The sequence below is a fragment of the Trachymyrmex septentrionalis genome, unplaced genomic scaffold (assembly GCF_001594115.1).
Source record: "Trachymyrmex septentrionalis isolate Tsep2-gDNA-1 unplaced genomic scaffold, Tsep1.0 scaffold79, whole genome shotgun sequence".
NCBI lineage: Eukaryota > Metazoa > Arthropoda > Insecta > Hymenoptera > Formicidae > Trachymyrmex > Trachymyrmex septentrionalis.
In genome coordinates, this window is record NW_017305977.1 from 1,444,255 (window position 1) to 1,462,431 (window position 18,177).

The 18,177-nt window shown below is 32.8% G+C and overlaps 3 protein-coding genes across 5 annotated transcripts in view; 1 reads left to right on the forward strand and 2 right to left on the reverse strand.

Annotated features, from left to right (window-relative positions):
- LOC108754364 (SPARC-related modular calcium-binding protein 2) overlaps positions 1–2,469 on the forward strand; it is a 26,454-nt gene extending 23,985 nt beyond the window's left edge. The window contains exons 8-9 of the mRNA XM_018496615.1: positions 2,004–2,169; positions 2,247–2,469. Of these exons, the coding sequence (XP_018352117.1) occupies positions 2,004–2,169; positions 2,247–2,329 (249 nt within the window). The 3' untranslated portion in view covers positions 2,330–2,469. The remainder of the gene's footprint in view (positions 1–2,003; positions 2,170–2,246) is intronic.
- Positions 2,470–3,134: 665 nt separating this feature from the next.
- LOC108754296 (protein jagunal-like) lies at positions 3,135–5,125 on the reverse strand. Its single transcript, XM_018496498.1, has 4 exons — positions 4,690–5,125; positions 4,129–4,270; positions 3,652–3,867; positions 3,135–3,472 (listed from the first exon to the last, which is right to left on the reverse strand). Exons 1-4 carry the CDS (start codon positions 4,779–4,781, stop codon positions 3,344–3,346), a joined length of 579 nt encoding a protein of 192 aa, XP_018352000.1. The 5' UTR covers positions 4,782–5,125; the 3' UTR covers positions 3,135–3,343.
- Positions 5,126–6,752: 1,627 nt separating this feature from the next.
- LOC108754370 (myotubularin-related protein 10-B) lies at positions 6,753–11,626 on the reverse strand. 3 transcript variants are annotated; one of them, XM_018496622.1, is made up of 11 exons: positions 11,403–11,626; positions 11,069–11,263; positions 10,813–10,968; positions 10,470–10,594; positions 10,171–10,323; positions 9,986–10,059; positions 9,755–9,901; positions 9,518–9,664; positions 9,186–9,358; positions 8,918–9,088; positions 6,753–8,807 (listed from the first exon to the last, which is right to left on the reverse strand). In XM_018496622.1, exons 1-11 carry the CDS (start codon positions 11,463–11,465, stop codon positions 8,331–8,333), a joined length of 1,881 nt encoding a protein of 626 aa, XP_018352124.1. In that variant the 5' UTR covers positions 11,466–11,626; the 3' UTR covers positions 6,753–8,330. The 3 variants fall into 3 exon arrangements, with proteins under 3 accessions (XP_018352124.1, XP_018352123.1, XP_018352125.1); XM_018496621.1 differs by having other exon boundaries at positions 9,755–10,059; XM_018496623.1 differs by lacking the exon at positions 11,403–11,626 and having other exon boundaries at positions 9,755–10,059; positions 10,813–10,982; positions 11,069–11,149.
- Positions 11,627–18,177: the final 6,551 nt, after the last annotated feature.

The window sequence follows — 18,177 nt, forward strand, 5'->3', positions numbered from 1 at the left end:
TATATATATTAGGATAGGCCAAAAAAAATGTTTATATATCGATTAGCAATACCTCTCAAAAATTAGCTATGGCCCTCAATATGATTTGAAAAATTTTATTTAAATCGATTAATATTTTCAGGTTGTCTCTCGACTTTGAAATCAGTATTTATGCATTTCTTGGATACATGTGTCAAAATTCGAAAAAATTTAAATTTCAATACAATTTAGCAATCAATCGCTGAATATGAATCAGAGGTTAGAAGTACACATTTCAAAATGGTAAATCCAATATGACGACATACAGAATGAGCAAAAAGTCTCGGACTGGTAAAATATCTTGAAAACTAAATATATTTTTGAAAAAAAATGTTTCCTATAATAGTTGTAGAGTTTTAAATGATCTATTTATTGATCTGATCAGTCTGACCCTAGATAGCATCATCAAGATCATGTCAAGGTCACATAGATTTTTTTAAATGGCATTCCCTATTTTTTATTCCATAATCTAATAGCCGATGTCGAGAGCTTTCCAAAACACTATAATAAAATTATTTTTTATTAAGCACTTTTCGGATTATTAAAAATTCATTTTTTTTTATGTAAAAATGAAAATAAGAAGTACATCTCCACTGGTCTTAATGTTGACAAATATTATCCAGGACATGATCCTAAACAACAGAAGTTTTAGCCGTAGGTCGGACATCTTGCGTAATGCTAATACCGGCGGTAGTAACTTTCGAGTCTTATAACTCGAAAAGTACTTAATAAAAAGTAACTTTATTATAGTACTTTTGAAAGCTCTCGAAAACGGCTTAGATATAAAAAATAGGGGGAATCATTTTTTAAAAAATCGATGATCTTCACCTGATCTTGGTGATGCCACCCAAGTCAGACTCATCAGATTCGTAAATAGATCATTTAAAACCTTACAACTTTTGTAAGAAACATTTTTTTTGAAAGGCTTAGTTTTCGAGATATTTCATCGGTCCGGTACTTTTCACTCATCCTGTATGTCGTCATATTAGATTCGCCATTTTGAAATGTGTACTTCTGATCTCGGATTCGTGTTCAGCGATAAAAAAAAAAAACAAATCGTATCAAATTTAAATATTTTTTCGAATTTTGACACATGTATCCATGAAACGCATTAATTTCGAAGTCGAGGGACAACCTGAAGATATTAATCAATTTTGATGAAATTTTATTCAAATCATATTGAGATAGCTCATCCATAGTTAACTTTTGTTGTTTTGGGGGGTATTGCTAATCGATTTAAAAAAATTTCTTTTTCGACCCACCTAATATACATATATGTATATAATAAGACCCGTATTCAGAACGCGTTTTTAAACTCTAAAATTCTATAATATGTGTAATGTAAAATATAATATGTTAGCGCGCTAATATCGTTGTAAGCGTTCTGAATATGGGCCTATGTGTGTACATAATATATCATTATTTATATTCGGAGTTTAACATAAAGATACTAGTAAAACTTGTCAATTAATCGCATAATATATAATAATATTACATCTATAGGATCGTATAATACAATCTATAGAAAATAAATACTTTTAATGGTTTACCTAATTCCGTGTGAATTTATATACTACATATGTAGTCCTTTAAACTGCGCGCTGAAATAATTTTTCAGTCTTGAAACATAAACTTTACTGAACTACTACAGTAATATCACGAGTTAAATTGACAATTTAACAATTCGATGCTTTTACATACTTTAGAACGATTTTAATAATGCTGAATAACATATTAAAATCTGTAAATAATTAATTTTTATTGCTAGAAATATTACCTCGATTGAGAGTCGAATTCGGATCCCTAGCTTTCTGTGCGATATACATATAATTCTAAATGTGTATAAATAAGAGATTTCCTTTCTTCCTAGATTTTACTTATTGGTTTTTTAATTTAAATAAACGTTTCCTAATTATTTTCTCTAAGCTTTCTTTTATCGCGCGCAAATATACATATACATGTATAATATTTACACATACTTATAGGTTTTAGAAAAAAAAGAGTGGAAAAATTTTCGCACAATGGTAGCGAATAACAGACAACTCCGGAGATGTGGTAAAAAATTACCGAGATATTGTGACATCAACAATGATAGAAGGATCAGTATGACAGAATGGCTTAGCTGTCTCAATGCTCAGCGTCCAACAATAGGTGATATAACGTTATATCTTGTACTTTACTTTTATTTTGTACATATAACGATTGTAAAGTTTTAATGGGCATTTCAGCTAATGATCCGGAGAAACCATTAACTACACCGAAAAGAATAGGTCCAAATCCACTAGATCAGTTTCTCAATGATGATGACTAGCATATTATGTGATAATTTGTGTTCGCTATCCTATAAAGAGACACTCATCTTTTTTTTTTGTCATTGAGCATTAACATAAGTACGACTGCAGGAATTCCTGAAATCACCGTAAGCTTTTTAATGTAATAATATTTCTTTAGCATTTCATTAATTTTCGAGTTTTAAATTTTAGCAATTCTTCTTGCAAATTCTATTCTTATATTTAAAATTCTTAGAATTTTTAGAATTTAAAAATAATCTTTTATATTATTTGAATAACGGCTTACACTCTTTTTGGCTATTTCTGAAAATTTAAATGTTAGCATTTTGCAAAATATTTACAGGCAGTTTTCTCATACTAGTAATTGTCAACACTGTACAATCAGTATGTGTGTACTCTTGTGTACCTAGTCCATAAAAATAATTCTTTAAATAATTAAGCTATCTTATACTGAAAACAAATTCAATTTAGAAAAAGATGTACAATAAAGTAATTTTTATAGCAATCTTCTCAATACTGAACTTTTGTTATACCGTATCTTTATCCATTTCCTCTTTAATCACAAAAAAGTTATTTAATCAAGCGTTTACACATTTCTAGTTTACGAAAGTGTAGATTTGTAATTCAGAAACGCGTGCGCGCATATATCTGATGTACTTTATTCATAAATAGATATTCTTTTACGAACATATGATACTCCACGCAATCTATATTGAGATTTAAAGTTTTTAAAAATAACATAGAGAGAACATTTATTGAAATGGCAAATAGGAATTATGGCACAAAAAGTCCAATGTTTGAAAAAATATAAACCTAATTTGTGCGTCGGTATATTTTCATATATACATGTTGAGTACAATGATACTCTTTCATTTATATACATCTCACACGTATAGTTTTTACAGTCTGAGTGCTGTTTCTTGTACAACAATGATATATCTTTCCTTTTTTATCACAAACAATAAACATGGCTCATAGTCAAAATAGATGTCCATAATGTAATTTGTGGATGGTTACAGTTGCCTCAATTGAGTTTAGTCCATTCTTTTGGCACCTCGTGTTCTCCATGCAATTAGTAAGTTCCAAGAAAAGTACAAAGAGAAACAATGAACTTGTGAAGCTAAAAGAATAAAAGCGTACCAAAGTACACCATATGGCAGACTCTGAAAAGTAAAATAATAAAAGGATGATTGTCTTATGTTTAAGGACAAAATACAAAAAATATAAAATTCCTTTTTTCAAAAGAAAATCTTGCAAATATAATTAATATACACACTCATCTTTATTTATTTGAACAAAAAGTTTAAAGATATTTAATGATATTTTAAAAAAATGAACATACCTGCCACAAATGAATGTCATCAGATTTGCCTACAGTTAAGTATGTCCAGACATCCTTGAAGTAATACACTATAGCATAACCTAATGGGCCATAACCTAACAGGATGATACCTATCATATATTTTTGCAGAGTTTTAATCCTATTCCTTTTAATCGCAGAGAGAGCGAAAAATGATAACGACAAACTAATGCACCATATATACTCCCACCATAATGGCTGAAACAGAAGGGAAATTAATTCATTAGATGATTAAAAAACTCATCATAAATTCAATATCGCTAATCTAAATATGACATATGTTATAAAGAAAAAAACAAAAAATATATATAGAAAGTATATGATTTATTGTGTCAACTTTAGTCTAACTCGAGTCTACAAAGATATTTTTTATTAAAGTTTCACATCATAGTTGCTTAAAATATAGCCACAATTATAAACAATGATTATATTGAACTTTACATCTATATTTTATTATACCTGTGGTACTTGTAACTCCTCGATTTCCCAAATAAATATATCCAGATGATCTAATATGTCTGCAGATAGTTTGGCGAGCATGACGAAAAATAATAGATAGTGAAAAAATATACAATACTTCAGTCTTGATTTGTTAGTCGCACTGGAAAACAAGTACATTTTTGTAAATTTTAACAAAAACATTTTGATATATATCCTATATCTCATATTTTATAACTCATATTACTTCACGGATGTAATTTTTACTTCCAAGTCTTTTATCCATCTAATATTCAAGAACAAACTACATAATTCGAATTTTTACTCGATAATAAGTATATATTGATACGATTGATATACAAAATATATATATATAAAATATATAAATGTGTGTGTGTGTGTGTGTGTGTGTGTGTGTGTGTGTGTGTGTGTGTGTGATATAAATTAATAGTGTAAACAAAAAAAAATATATATATATGCAGTTATTCAAATAGGTACCAAACATAAATTGATATTATCGTATTATTAGATGAATAAAAATAATGGAAAAGTAATTGCTGCGTTACTTTCGCGTTTTCTCACCTGACTTGGTAGTGTGTCGCGATTTTTTGTCGATGACTATAATCGCTCCCATCCGTTCCCAGAGCCTGGGAAAGCGTAACTTTCGAAGCCATAATCGGTAAGGTTCAGTCTCTTCTTTAAATGAACACAAGATTCATTCGAGCGGAGAAGTTAAATCCAAGGCAATTTATGCGCGGTGGTTCATCAACGAGTATTTAACTATTTTTAAACTTTACGCAGCCAGATGGGAAACGGAGTGGCCTCGTCAGGCTTTGGCAGGCCCCGTGATTCCGGAACAGTCCGGAGTATCTCAAAGTATCTACTCAAGACGATGTAACCCAGAATATCAAGAGGGTCTCGACTGTCCGAAACCTCCGAGAGCGCGCTAACAGTATACACAGTATATGCAGAAACACAATCACAATATATACAGTAACGCAACTCTCTGTCGGCACCTTTGATGTTAGTGTTTGGTCACAATGGAATGCGCATGCGTGAAATAAGTAAGTTACCTAACGTTGCCACGGTTACCATCTAAACTTCTTTCTCTTTTCATTTTTTTTTCACTTTGTCAAAATTCCTCGCAAACCTCACTAGATTTATTCACATCGCAATCCAATGAATTCGTTGGAGTAAGTGCTATTGTACAGGGTCCCATTCATCACCGGTCGATTTAAATTTCGCGCTATTTTTAAAACGATGCCGAATCTAAGATCGTGATACGCCTGAATAATTTGCACGCGTTCTTTCACCGTGTACTTTTCCATGATTAATTTCCCATCTGTCTAGATGACATATGTGAAGTTTGAGGTTAATCGGTTTGACGTTTTAAAAATAGCGCGAAATTCAAATCGACCGGTGATGAATGGGATACCCTGTAGAAAGATATTGGAGCATATTAGAATATGCGACGCGAATAAACCTAATATTACGATGAAATAATTTAAACTTTATGAATATTAATAAAAATAAATTGTAAATATATTGAAAAATATAGAAAAAATACATAGAAAAATTAGGAAAAATATTAAATTAACTTAAAAATGTATATTTGTATAAAAAAATATTATGTAATTATATATCTATGAAAATATTATGAGAAAGCTGAGTGTAAAAGAAATTTATACACACATATATATCCAAAAAATAAATTCAAAATATAACAAATAAAAAGAAATCTTTCTTGCTCTTTTCTATGTTACTTTTGTTCACTTTTTCACAAAAATTAGACCAATCTCTCGAGATTCCTCACACAACATTTCACCAAATGGACGTAATACTTTAAATTTTTGCTCTGAACCATGTATGCTTGAAAGACAAATGTTTAAGTGAAACATTGAAACGCTTATTTAAATAAAGAAAGAAATAAAGAAAGAAAGACGAAAAAGAGACGGAGCAACTTACTTATTTCACGCATGCGCACTCCATTTTGGCTAACATAAAATCAGGAGAATTGCGCTACTGCATACACTGTGGTCTCAATTTAAAAGAGAATAACTACAAAATAAGGTTATACCTTCAACTTGTAATGTAAAATTCTATAAATTTAAATAATTAAATATTATCAAAATGGTACGGTAAAAGTCAATGAAATTTTTTTCTAGATATTATTGATATTAACTTTTGTATTACATGTTATATTTAGACTTTTCTTATATTTCATCAAACGCGAGAATCTTCTTAATGTTCCTACATATATCTGCATACATTGTGATGGATAAGAAGCGAGTATAAATTGGTATAAATTACTGTACTAATGTATATTACCGTCGACCATCATCGACTTATAAACTTGACTCTTAGATTCTTTTCATGTGTCGAATTATATTAATTTAGAAAATATATACATTAAGTTTAATACATTGATTACTGTAGGTTACGAGATACTCTTCGACAAATTTTTCGTTCAATTATAAACTTTATTTATCAATTCTTAACAACATAGATGTCTTCGAAGGTATCAAATTACACATGCAGACACCTGTTTCTTTATTTTCATTCGCATTGAGATTTATGTACAGATGTTATATTTTCTTTAATCCTATCCCAACCATAGGCCGATATTTATAGTCAGATCTTATATTCAAGCCCGTCTTAAGTCAACCAATCAGAATCAATCAGAAGGCTACATTAGCGTCTTAAGACATTACTTAAGACAATCTTGAAATAAGACTAAATATGATATGAATACCGGCCATAGACATAACAAGGATAGATTGAGCGTGAGGTTTGAAACGTGAAAACTAGGTAGAAAAGAATAAATAATGGAACCATGGCCGTGTAACCATGGTAGAAGGGATAATTCCGCCGTCTCTGTCTATGAACGTCGCATAAGAGACTAAGAAGCTGCCAACTGTGTAACGCTAAACATGCGATATTCATAATTCGTTTTTATTTTAAAACCGTCTTAAATAATGTCTTAAGATGCTAAGACAGTCTTAAATGCAAGAATCGACTATGAATACCGGTCTGTTTCGCGTCGTGAAATTGGTACTGAATCTTTCCTTATTTAACACACTTTGTTTCTTTTTCTATTGAAAGAGAACACATTTTATGTTTCTCTTTGAAGGCGGAGATTCAGAGAGAGATGCTTGCAAATTGCACATACCATGTTACCCCTTCCACCATGCGTGTAGCTTTCTCTTTCTGATAAGGAAAGAGTGCGGGGGGGGGGGGAGGAAAAAAAAAGAAAGTAGAGAGACAGTTGAGTATGCTCGAGCAGAGAGAGAAAGCTACACGACAATTGCTCTCTCCTTTTTTTTTACCTGATCTTCACACCAAAGTAGAGGACACGCTCGATCTATTCTTATGCCTATGATCCCAACAAAATGCCAAACAGTAACATAACTATTAATTATAATTTCCTCCCATTCAATAATATAACTGTTATGTTATATTACAGTTATGTTAAGTAGAAAATTATAACAATTGTGTTATAGTTGATATTTGTTGAGGTCGTGTGTGTGTGTGTGTGTGTGTGTGTGTGTGTGTGTGTGTGTGTAAAATTAATTCATCTTTGCTAATATCCGCCAATAGCGTTTATAAAATTTGTCAAGATATAAATATTCCTATCGCTTAGAAAAGAATTCGAGCTGCTCTCAATAATGCAACGCAACTAATTTCTCATGGACATATATTTTATAAAGCTCCTATTCTTCAATACAAATTTACATTGAGTAATGGCGGAAAAACATGACCTGATGAATCAAATATATCTATAATAATTACGTTTAAGTCTTATGTCCACGATGCTAGAAATCGGTCCGAGACCTCGGAAGAGAGAATTGACCAATCGCAATAGTCATGTGATCAAATTGTTCAAATGTGATTTGTTAATTTTTTCTCTCCGAGATCTCGGACCGATTTCTAGTATCGTGGACATCGGACTTTACACCGTGCGCTTAGTCTGCGACTTATACGATAGATGTTTTTGTTTAACTTACAGAATAAACAAGGACATCTATTGTAGGACATGACCTAAATACATGGTGTAAACGTAGCCAATGTTCCTGGAAAATGCTCTTTCCTTTAGAAATGCTTTGACAAGTTATATCTTTTTAAAAAGATCTTTCGAAACAAACATTTTGTTTTACGCTAGAAGGAAAGGGAATGTAATCAGGTACGCATTTTGAATGCCGTAAAAACAGCGTGTTGAGATACTGTCAATCAATCGCAGTTATTACTGATTGCGCGTCTAATAAACTCTCACTTAGAAGGATCGAACTATTCATAATCGGCGCACTTACAGTATTCCCTGACCTATTATTACTAAAGGGATAAAAGCTATCGATATTTGTATGAAGAGAACAGATACCGACCTTATCTATCGGTGAAACGCAGCTTTCGTTTATTCCATGTTGATTTATGTCGTTTTGAAGTAACCTAATATAAAGTTCGATATGTCTTTGTCCGCCGTTACGAATTTCAAGTGTCGGTATCCAACGAAAATAGCATTGCGTCCAAAGCTCGAGACTAGAAATCGCGTACAAAGGCTTTATAATTGTTCCGTTTTCCGTTTTTATCTTGTTGGTGGAACTACAGGGAATAAATAAAGGATTATAAAACAACAAGATGTCTTGATCGTTGAATTGTTCTCGCCAGTCCCAAACGCTACGAAGTACAAGAGGTGTGTTGGGATCCTGAAAAATTCAAGTTATGTAATGCTCGTAAGCTTATTAGCTGCCGATCTCTCGGTAGCGACATACGGAGATCTTCTAAGAAGAGGATGGCCTTAAATAAGATTTATTACCATAGCTGCCACTGCCCGATCTCTCTCACAGTTAAAGATAAAGGTATCAAAAATGGAAACATGTGCTGCATCCCATAGTGTGGTCAAGTACGTTTCCGTAAATTCAAATTCTGTTGGATATTGTTGACACAATTGCCACACACAGTCGAGGTATAAAAGAAACAATGGAGACTGTGTAAATCAAATCAAGATAATTTGCCATTGCTAGTATCCCAAGTTTTTTAAGTGTTTCTCAATGTTAAGCTAAGTTCTAACTTGCCATGCGTACCTTTTCTGAATTAGCTTTCACGATGTGACCTAATCTATCACAAAACGGATGGCCACCAGCGACCCATTCCTTTTGTAATAACGATTGAAAGCCTGCTATAGTACGAAAGTGATGATCCAGCAACAATTGCGCTAAACTCGATATAACGCAGCACAAGTCTCTAGCAGCACCTTCTAAAAACGATTCTCGTTTATGACACAAGTCGACTTTGATAAACTCTCGACTTTTCCATTCCACACGATAACGTCAATAAGTAAAGTCGATTGCTTCTGTTAAAAGATTCCTTTACGTCGGCTACATTACGTCTGCAAACAGATTATCTGAACAACTACCTTGTAAGATGACGGAAATTCCTAAATTAAGACGATCGCAAACTTCAACTGTCTTTTGTAGGCAATACGATATGTATTTAAGCCATTTTGTGTTTTCTAATAATGAATAAAAATTATTATCTTGAATCCAGAATTGTCTGATGTTTTCTGAAATAAATATATAGACATTTTCTTTTTTGCAATCTAGATCTACTTGCAAATATCAGTATATTAGTATGGCATATGATAAAGATTTACCTGGTGTGCACAAGTTAATAAATTTAGTGAAACTTGCTGCTATTAACTTTACATTAATTTCTTTGTTCAATTCGATAACAACCGGTGGTATCTTTTGAGGATGGCTTTTACGAACATTTTCAAACATAATATTCTCCTGCATCCTCTCTGTAATTGTTGGTAATAATTCAGACATTTTTACTAATGCTGCACCATGGGAATTCGTCCAGGACCATACTGGTGGTCTATTACCTTGAAAATGTCTAGCTGCATCTGTCAACTGATTGTCCGTCACAGACGCAGGTACCACTACATATTGCGATAAACTACAGAGATAACAGAATTAAAATTCGATTCAACGAATTCATTTCAAATGCATACGTAATTACGTTAATTATGCAAACTATGTAAATGTACTCGTATAATAAGCAAGTTACCTGGGACAAAGTTGAAACTTGGCATTAACCATAGATAATCTCCAACCTTTTCTCGTCTCGTCGCTACACAATGTTCTTTTCAATTCGTTTTGCCAGTCTGAAATATCCCGAAATAGCTGTACATTTTTGTCAAGACTACAGTAGTAAGCCTCTCTGTAATTAGACATACAAAAATTTATTTTGAGCACACATGAGCTATACACATACTTTGTATATTATATTATGAGAAGAGAGGATCTTTTTAACAGTGTAACTTTAATAACATAATGTCCATAATTCTTTGACGGTATAATACTAACTTGTAATCGTAGGCAAATAACAGTTGGTGCCTGCTAGGAAAAGCATGATGTAATAGTGCAGTCAGAAGATTCTTACCATGTCCAAGAGGTGAAAATTTGAAAGAAAACGACCATGTTCTTAGATTCTGCAATTCATAATGCAATACATAATTTTTCTTCATTGTAAATGTTTGTAGTTTATATATAACAAAGTTAGTTGTTGACTTTAAACAATCATTAGTTAGTGCTCTGCGATACCTAAATTATAGAATCGATTTTCGACACTCATTCTACCATCAGATAGCATCATAATATCGATACAAGATCGATCACTTATGTACATTATATAAGATGGAAAACTTACTTTACAAATAATAAATATCCCTTTTACTTTCGATGGTACCGTATTACCAGGAACTAACTTTCTTTTCTTATCTCCTATCATAATGTAAATTTCATCAATATTTGTCAAGCACGTATCCGTATATCCATACAAATGATTTTGTTGCCGAGTAACATTCTGTAATACAGATTCTTGGATATCATGTCTAAATATCGGTTCATGCTTTGATAATCAAACCAACGATTGCAAAGTTACATATCGTTTCGTGTATATATACCTCTCCATTTGAATCACCACTGGTAACAAAGGTAAGTTTAAAATTGGTGACTGACAAAATACCAGATATGCCTTGTTTTAGATCACTAACGGGTAAAAACATAAGAACACTTTGCGCCTCGGCAATAAGAACTTCTCCTGGCAATAATTTTATGCTATTTTCAACTAATGAATTACGTCGGCTGGAACTAAAGGTCTACAAAAGGGTTATGTCCCATTAGCGATTTAAATATTCAGATGCTTCTCCAGTTTCGTTGATTGAGAACTTATATAACAATGCCGAGATTAATTAAAAGCGAGAATGTTTATACAAATTTAAATATAGTTGACAATACCTGTAGCTCGTGCTCCTCTAATCCTACGTAACTAATAAAGTTATTGCTACTTTTGTTTTCCATAATATTCGATCACGAGAAAATCAAAATTTGCAGGTTTAATATGGTTCCTGCAAAGTATCAACAAATGCATAAGTGATATAACGCTTCATTTAATTTTCTTCTTGCATAATTGAATCTAAAATCCAGTTGACACTTGACAACTTTTTCAGGGTACGACTACGATATCGTTCGTGGAAGTTAGAAATTTAAACTCTACTTGATACAGGCCATGGTGGAAGCACAATATCACAATATATACAGTAGTGCAACTCTGTCGGCACCTTTGATGTTAGTGTTTGGTCAAAATAGAATGCGCATGCGTGAAATAAGTAAGTTATCTAGTGTTAACTACGATTATCACCTAAACTTCTTTCTCTTTCTATCCTTTTTTCACTCTGTCAAAATTTCTCGCAAAACTCACTAGATTTATTCGCGTCGCAATCCAACGAATTCGTTGAAGTGAGTAAGTGCTATTATAGGAATATAATGGAGCATATTAGAGCATGCGACGCGAATATTGCAATGAAATAATTTATAAAAATTAATAAAAATAAATTGTAAACATTTTGAAAAATAAAGAAAAAATATAGAAAAATTAGGAAAAATATTAAATTAACTTAAAAATGTATATTTGTATAAAGAAATATTATATAATTGTATATATGAATATATTATGAGAAAGCTGATATAAAAGAAATTTATATACATATATGTCTAAAAAATAAGTTTAAAATATAATAGAAAAAGAAATCTTGCAATGCACGTAATACTTTCCTCTAAATTTCTACTCTGAACTATATATATGCTTGAAAGACAAATGTTTAAGTGGAACATTGAAACGCTCATTTAAATAAAGAGAGGGAGAGAGAGAAAGAGAGAGAGAGAGAGAGAGAGAAAGCAATAAAAAAAGGAGGAAATGAGACGGGACAACTTACTTATTTCACGCATGCGCACTCCATTTTAGCCAATATAAAATCAAGAGTTGCGCTACTGTACATACTATGGTAAAAGGGATTGACATGGTGTGCTCAGAGTATCAATCATGAAATTTTTTTCCTAGAATAAAAAGTGAAAAGTGAAAATTTTTACCATTGAAACTAATAAAGGAATTTTTTACTTTTTACTTTTCATTCTAGGAATAAAGTTTCATGATTAATACCCAGTTGCACCAGAGAGAATCAAGGGAGAGTGAAGCAGATTTATCCGAAAGCCGCCATCTTTAGTGTACTGTTGAAGTGAGTAGGAGATATTGGCTCCTGCACAGAACTCAGTAACGCTTGCCGCGCGGCGGAAGTTGGCGCGGTAGCGCCAATCAACATCTCGCTTGCTCGGAAGTAAAGCCAGCGGCACACGATGCTTATTTTTCTGTTGGATTGCTAGCTGGATTAGAATCTTGTCACCGTATTGGCTACAATGCTGTCAGCACCAGTATGGCAACCAATGGGTGCATCCAGAAGCACTACCGCTTGCTGAGTGCTCAATGAGCTCTTGCATCTGATTGGCATATTCCATTGGATCTAAAATATAGATCAAACAAATACAAGAACTCACTGGACACGCAGTAAGCGCTCGTGCTTCTGGATGCACCTAATATAATGGAAAAATTTTAATCACAGGAAAAAAACAAGCATCGTGTGCTGCAGGTTTAATAGATATATAATTTTTACGTGCGACAAAAGTTGAACTCAATTCAACTTTTGCCGCGCGGCGGAAGTAATATTACATCATTTCTAGAAGTTTTGTATGGTGAGACCAATTTAGTAAGCCATATCCTTTTATTCTTATTTAACATTGGGTGAACAATAAGGATAACACGATACACAAAAGCACTCGATGTTTCTGAACGCAGCTCTAATATTATTGTGCTACAGCCGATTACAAAAAGGTTGCAATATCTTTTTTTCGATGGATTTCGGAATGCAGCTTGATCATTGAGTGATTAATTTTTATTCATGGATCCACAAATAAAAACCAACTCGGTGAGTAAGTTGCATTCCAAAACTCATTGAAAAAAGTATTGCAATCTTTCTGCGATCGACTGTACATACAGTGCACTATAAATGGCGGAATCAATCAGAGAAAAGAATCACTATCCGTTCCATTCTTCCTTGATTCTCACTGAGTTTGATTACCGACGAGATACTATTAAAGACCGACATCCTTATAGGAGTTGACGTCCTTGTGAATATTGAAGTAATTAAAAATTAAAAACTGAAAATATTAATTTTATGATTTATTAATTTAGTAGACATATTTATGCATTTATAACTCAATAATACTCGATTTTTTTTTAATTCTGATTTCAGTGCTATCATCAAAGTTTGATTATCAACAGAAATGATAACTGCAGAGAAAAAATTATAATTTTTCTGCAATATGTAAAATATTATAGTTTTACAAGTATGCATATTTATTTATGGAACATTTATGTAATAAAAAATGTAATGAATTTAATAATGTATGAACCAAATATTTATGTTAATAATAGCAAATTTATATCAATTGTCGATAATGTCAACGTTCTTTAATTACCTCTGGGCTCTTGGGGCCCTTTTTATACCGCCGAAAATTTGCCCAGGGTTGACAGTTTTTAGTATCTCGTCGATGGTTTGGCTCAACAACATATGTATACCATATCTAGATTTGAAACACTAGTCTAGTTTACACCGAGATTTCGATCCGGGTCAGAATACAGAAATCAACTAACTGCAATCGAGCATTCTCCTGTTACAATCGAATGACAAGGTTCTTATATTCCGACTCGGATCGAAATCGATGTAAACTAGGCCACTTCGTGTAATGCATGATTTACAATGGGCAATAGTAGTTGTGGATAAGGAAGTAGGCGTAGAAATCGACTAATGATAGTTAATTATTTTTCTCACATTTGACTATAATTTGTTGATTTCTACGCCTACTCCTTAATTCATTACTGCTACTGCCCATTGTAAACAACACATTACTGTTACTGTTATGAAAAGTGTGTGTGACTAGCTTTACTCTAACCTAGTTTCCACCGAGAGTTTAATCTGGATCAGGATGTAAGAACCAACCAACTACAGTTGAGTCTTCTTCTGTCATTCGACTGTAACAAGGGAATACTCGACTATGGTTGGTTCTTACATTTTGATCCAAATTAAACCCTCGGTGAAAACTAACTCATTGTGTCACCTGTGTACGTTATTGGAGAAAACACTCACTGGGTGCTTTCTTTGGGAGGATCCCGTTTGCCTACAATCCCGATTTCACACACCACTCATATCAGCTGGTGCTGATATTTAAAATTAAAGAAAAATCGTATAAAAAAGTCAAATGGATACTATAATTGATATGCTATTTAACGTTTTACCGATTGTAATTGAGAATTTAGTAATAAATCCTAACATATAGATCTTACGATCACGCAGATGAAAACGCTGCGCAGCTAATTCCAAACATTTGCGTATCCACTGCGCATCCATTACTAAAAGAACGAAAATCTATGTTGTAGTCGATTGTGCAATCGTGTTAAAAGAATAAATTATTGCAAGAACTGTATCCGATGCCTAAAAGAATGTGTCTTCGAGTATCATGTCATCTTTGTTTAACGTTTGGTAAGGATATATCTACAAAACTTGCATAACTGCATAAACATATACATAAAGAAAATTATCCATCAATCACATTTTATGTGCGTCTTCATAAGAGAAATACGATTGGATAACTTTCTTTATGCATACGTTTATGCAGTTATTGCTGGATTTACACTGGGTCCGATGTGCGTCGTATAACGTATTGAACTAATCAGAAAGCAGAATTTTATTTCATATCGATGATACGAAGCAAAATCTTGTTTTTTGATTGGTTGCAGAACGTCGTACGACGCATGTCGGATCCAATGTGAATCCAGCATACGCAAATTTTTGTGGATATATTTTAAACAACAAGAATGATATGACATCCAGGGAGCACCCAGATGGGAATCCGAACGCAGTCCAGCGAGTCGATTGTGTATCTTAAAATGAGATGCCAAAAAAGTGAGCATTCACTAATTATTGACCAATTGAATTATGAATATTCTAGTAAATTTGCTCACTTTTATAATTTTCACTTCATTTCAAGATTCACAATCGACCCTCTTGATGGATACTTTTCAAGAATATGGGCCCAGACTCTCCTTTGAGATTCTCTCTTATTGGTGAAGCTAGAGAATTTTAAAACAAGCAATTTCATTCGGAGGGCAGTGCTTTCTCGTAAAATTGCTTAGGGTACGTTTAGGCCACTGAGCGCGTCATGCGTTGCGTCGTCCATCGCGACGCTAAAAAAGTTCAAGAATAATTATTAATTTACACTAAACGCGTTACTACAAATCAACGCAATACATGAGCGAGCACGTAACCTAGAATTATGGAGGCCTACCAACAACAATTGCGAAAATTTTTGGCATGATATTATTGCATAGACGAATCAAACTTGTGGAAAAGAAAAATCGAAAGATTTATTGATTCTGAGAGCGTCCCATACTTAAAACGAGACCAACTTATGGGAATTGAGAACATTTGATATAGGAGCTACGCTTGTACGATCATGAAACCTACTTCAATTTTATGATAATTACTATAAACTTTTAAAGAAATTCTTGCTTTGGTTGAATCATAATTAAACAAACAACAAATTTTCGAAAACCAATCTGTATAGAAATTCGATTATTATTAACAATTCGGTCAATTTGTCTCTAGAATCTTTTATCTCTGGAATGTCGAGCAAAATTACGATGCGACACATGAAGAGTCGCGCGTCAAATACAATAAAATGGGATGTTTTGATTGATTAACTCGTGACGCAGACGGAAGATGCGACTCGTGACAGCCTGATACTATTGAGGCTGCTCTTCGTCCTGATGAAGTGGACTACAAAATTCATGAAACGTTAGCATTTTAAGAATGGATCTGGACACTGAGGAAACCCGCAAAACGCATAACTTTTATGATAAATCGATATTTGGTTCGTATAATCATGCTATATATAGCTATATGTAGCACGATTATACGAACCACCGACAAGATACTATTAAAGACTATCAATTCTGGATAAATTTTCGGCGGTATAAAAAGGGCCCCAAGGGCCCGGAGATAATTGAAGAACGCTACATTATCGACAATTGATATACATTTTCTATTATTAATGTAACGTCCTGGATTAGAACTTACAATGCTCCGCTTTGTTTTCCGGTCAATCTGCTGCACATACTTTACCAGGGACGCCCGGAGCGCGGCAACTGATCGAGATGAAATGGTTTTCACTCATAAAAAAAATAACGAAACCATATAACACTGAGGGTTCAGTGTCGGTGAACGCAGTGAACTCAGTGAACGCAGTGAACTCAGTGAACGCAGTGAATATATTTAGAATAGAACTCAGTGAACGCAGTGAATATATTTAGAATAAAACTCAGTGAACGCAGTGAATATATTTAGAATAAAACTCAGTGAACGCAGTGAATATATTTAGAATAAAACTCAGTGAACGCAGTGAATATATTTAGAATAAAACTCAGTGAACGCAGTGAATATATTTAGAATAAAACTCAGTGAACGCAGTGAATATATTTAGAATAAAACTCAGTGAACGCAGTGAATATATTTAGAATAAAACTCAGTGAACGCAGTGAATATATTTTTAAAAGATGAAACGTAGTGAAACTTGAAATGTACTCGGTGAATATACGCGAATGAAATTTAGATTACGCGGTAGAATAAAAACGTGCGATCAGCACGGGAGTCAGTTAGCAACTGCCAGGGCGTTGTCGATCGTCTTCTTTGTATGCCTCTGTCCTTTCGTTAGACTCAATATTTTGGATAGATAATCATGGTATGCGGTTCTGTTTACTTCCAGCATCGATCGATAGCTCCTCTTGAGGCGTAATGGTACTTGATGTTTGCGCAGTGTGATACATGGATTTTCTTAATATTAATTATATTTTATATTTAACAATATGAAAAAGGGAATAATGGAATAATAATAAAAGATAGTTAATAGAATTAAAATATAATGAAAGAGACTTAGTAATTTAAAACTAATAAAACATTTGCATGTCGTTGGGCATGTCTGCGTTATTCGCAATTACATACTTATATTAAAATAATACAATAATGATAAAATAGCAATAATAAAATAGTCGTAAAAGTAGTTATAGAGATTAAAAATGCGCGGGTTCAAACCGGCGTTCCTAAAACCATTAACAAGGTAGAATATAGAGGGAAAAATCGAACGACGACGTTACAATTAACATAAATATTTCATACATTATTGAATTCATTACATTTTTTTTATTACATAAATGTTTCATAAATAAATATGTATACTTATAAAGCTATAATATTTTATATATTGCAAAAATTACAATTTCTTTCTCTGCAGTTATCATCTCTGTTGACAATCAAACTTTGATGATAGCACTGAAATTACAATTTTAAAGAAAAATCGAGTATTATTAAATTCTAGGTGCATAAATATATTCACTAAACTAATAAATCATAAAATTAGTACAATATTTTCAGTTTTTAACTCTTAATTACTTTAATATTCACAAGGACGCGAATTCCCGTAAGAATGGTCTTTAATAATATCTGGTCGGTGATATAGCTATATATAGCACGATTATATAAACCAAATATCGATTTATCATCTCCAGTCTTGAAAAACGGACAATGTGCCTTAAGAAAAGTGGACGAATGTAGTTTACTTCCACTTC